This window comes from Pyrgilauda ruficollis, unplaced genomic scaffold, assembly GCF_017590135.1.
Source record: "Pyrgilauda ruficollis isolate IOZ18807 unplaced genomic scaffold, ASM1759013v1 scaffold31, whole genome shotgun sequence".
Classification (NCBI taxonomy): Eukaryota; Metazoa; Chordata; class Aves; order Passeriformes; family Passeridae; genus Pyrgilauda; species Pyrgilauda ruficollis.
Genome location: NW_024524489.1, coordinates 2560841 through 2563715, shown reverse-complemented (window position 1 = coordinate 2563715; position 2875 = coordinate 2560841). Strand labels below are relative to the sequence as shown.

Below are 2875 nucleotides of genomic sequence, written 5' to 3'. Positions count from 1 at the left end.
GCCTCCCGAGGAATGGCACGTTGCGGGGATAACCAACAGGCCGGGTTGTCCACGAGAGCAAGACAGTCTTTTCCATGGGGAAAGGAGCCAGTCGAAGCCATCATTAAGCCCTTGACCTTGGTGGGTGGGGTTTTTTCATTTGTTTTTAGAAAACGAAAAAAAAATAAACCAATGAACAAAAAAAAAAAAAAAAAAAGAACCCCAAAAAACCCGAAAAAACCAACCCCAAAGAAGTGTTGTACTCTATTACAAAATATAAATACGATAGTCTTGCAGGCAGGAGGAGCCCGGGGAGCGCTGCTGTCGGCGGGTGACTCCTCAGGCTCTCCCGGGGATGCGGCGAGCCAGCAGGACAGAGGCCACCTCCGGACGCCGAGACGCCGCCGGCCGCTCGCCCCAGCTTCACCTCCTTTCAGAATTTAAGTGCTCTTGAACTTCCATCCGAAAACTGCCAGACATCCGGGGCTCCCTGGGCGCTGCGCCAGCTGGGGGGGTACGCCGAACCTACAGAGAGCATGGGGACAGAGGAGAGAACAGGTGTGACACGGCCCACGGTGTGAGTCATTCCCTTATCCTACTTCTCTTTCTGTCTCTTCTCTGTCTCTAACAACCAGGACACCCAACTGCCACAAGGGGATTGGGCAGAACGGAGCCCTTCCTCTCTCAGGCCACGCTCCCGCATCCGGCATCCTCGGCACCACGCAGGAACCACAGGGATCATTTAGGAAGAAAAACCTCTGGGCTTTACTGGGCAGGGACCAAGCCAGCCTGTCTTGCAAACCTCCTCCTAGTCTTTCCCGAACCCTCGTGGGCTTCCCCCAGGTGCTGAAGGCCCTGCTGAAAGCCATTGGAACAGTTAACACGGCACACGGCGGGTGGTTCACCCAGGGCTTTTCCCAGCTCCCAGCACGGCGGATGTCGCGCGCCACGGACGCGCTCGCCGCAGCAGCAAAGCTCGAGCTGCACAGCCCCAGCCCACGCCCAGCAAAGCCATGGACTGCAGCAGCATGGGATGGGGCACTGGAGAGCAACCATTCCCAGCTCCCAGCCCCTGCTCCAGGCCTGATCCCCCAGCACCGCGCTACCCACACAACAGGCTAAGGGCTACACCGGTGGCAAGGCCGGCACATCATCAACACACTCCTCAAAATCCACCTTGGCAGCCCAATGGGGAGCTGGTTTCCATGGAATTTACTTCCTTAATACTTAAAAGAGTGGTTAAAGGGCTACTACATGTGAGCTGCCATCAGGACTTAGTAACCAGCTCCTTCCTAGGCCAGATCTTCAGTGGGTGTTAGCTGGAGTGTCTCCTTTGAAGTCAAGAGTGCCGTGCCTGGTTTCCCTCCAGGGAGGGCTGGTTGCTGCTCCTGCCTGAGCCCAACAGTTTCCAGGCTAATGTTAAAGCTGGCTGGGACTTCCAAGGCAGCCAAGAGCAGCACAGCCATCCTGGCCACTAGCACACCACCACTGCAAAGCTTAAGTCCTGCTGAGGGGCACAAAACCTTGGGGTTCCCCCACGCCTCCTGAACTTCCTGCATCCCTGTGGCTCGTTGGGAACCAGCAGCCGAGCATCTGGGCTCGAGGAGCAGCATCTCTTCAGCAGCTCTGGCAAAGAGCCCTCCGGGCAGTATCACTCTCTCCTAGTCAATACTACAATTTGTCCATGCATCCGCCAGAAGAGGGTTTCAACCTTTATTGGAGGAAAAAAGAGAAGGAGGGATCTAAGAGAGCAGCTGGTGTCATTTTCCTGTTGGGTACAAATTCCGCACTAAGATAAACCCCAAAACTGTATCTCATCAGATACGCCACAGCCTCCTGAATGTCAAGCAAAGACACGGTATCTCTTATTCCTGTATTATCTCAGCCCTCCGAAACATAATAATATGAAACATCTGTAGCCTAAATTCTGGATACTGTTTCAGCGCCTTCATTACAATAATCATTCTGTTTGCAGGAGATTAGACACTAAAGGGTCTATGCCATAAACCCACGTTCCCCCTCAAAAGTTGACAGATTTTAACAATAGACTCTGTTACCCAAATATCACTCATTCCTAGAGACATCTTTTTGCACAGGATTGAGATTTTAACAATACCCAAATATCACTCATTCCTAGAGACATCTTTTTGCACAGGAACGTTTCTAGGGAGCACAGGTCACGCGTGCACGGGATGCCAAAGCAGCTCCAGAGCTCACGGTGGGGCCTGGGACATCCACGCCCCAAGCCAAGAAACTTCAGCGGGTTTGTCACACCACTAACTCACTGCCCTGGCAGAAAAACCCCACAGCCATCAGCACCTGCTTTGGGGTGGGGGTGACAAGGACATCAAGCTACGCCCTCGCCAGCCGCTGCTCACACAACTCCTCCTGCAGCGGGAGCCGCTGCTCCCGCTGCTCCTTCCTCCAAACCACCGCACCCGCCGGGCTCGCTCCTCTCTGGGAAACCTGGAAAATTCAGCTTTGGGAAAACTGGGAATCGCGCGCCCGATAACCAAGTCAATAGTTTGCTTTCCACTGGTTAATCTTGTAGCAGCACAGGTCTACCTAGTGATGCCTGTGTATGGATACCTGCAGATGCCTGCCTATGTACTTTTATATGCGATTGTTTTGTAAGTAAAACACAGCACAAGGAAAGGGAGTGGGATGCCGACCATCACAGGATGGACCCAGGGTACAGCGCCCGCTCTAGAAGACACCCAGGCTACGCTCGACCCCGGGCACAGCTAACCCCAGTCCTCCAGGAAACACCTCCACCACGGTCTCACAACAACCAGCAATAAAAATGGGGACAGGGAGGGAGGGACCGGGCTCTGCTCAGGTATTTCGTGGCACAGGATCAAAAGATGCGTCATCACGGCAGCTGCAAAGCACATCC

The 2875-nt window shown here is 53.9% G+C and overlaps 1 protein-coding gene across 2 annotated transcripts in view; it reads right to left on the bottom strand.

Moving 5' to 3' along the window:
- Positions 1 to 258: 258 nt before the first annotated feature.
- BCL11A (BAF chromatin remodeling complex subunit BCL11A) overlaps positions 259 to 2875 on the bottom strand; it is a 70162-nt gene continuing 67545 nt past the window's right edge. For both annotated transcript variants that reach the window (XM_041474134.1, XM_041474135.1), the window contains exon 4: positions 259 to 504. In XM_041474134.1, coding sequence (XP_041330068.1) covers positions 403 to 504 — 102 coding nt within the window. In that variant the 3' untranslated portion in view covers positions 259 to 402. The remainder of the gene's footprint in view (positions 505 to 2875) is intronic.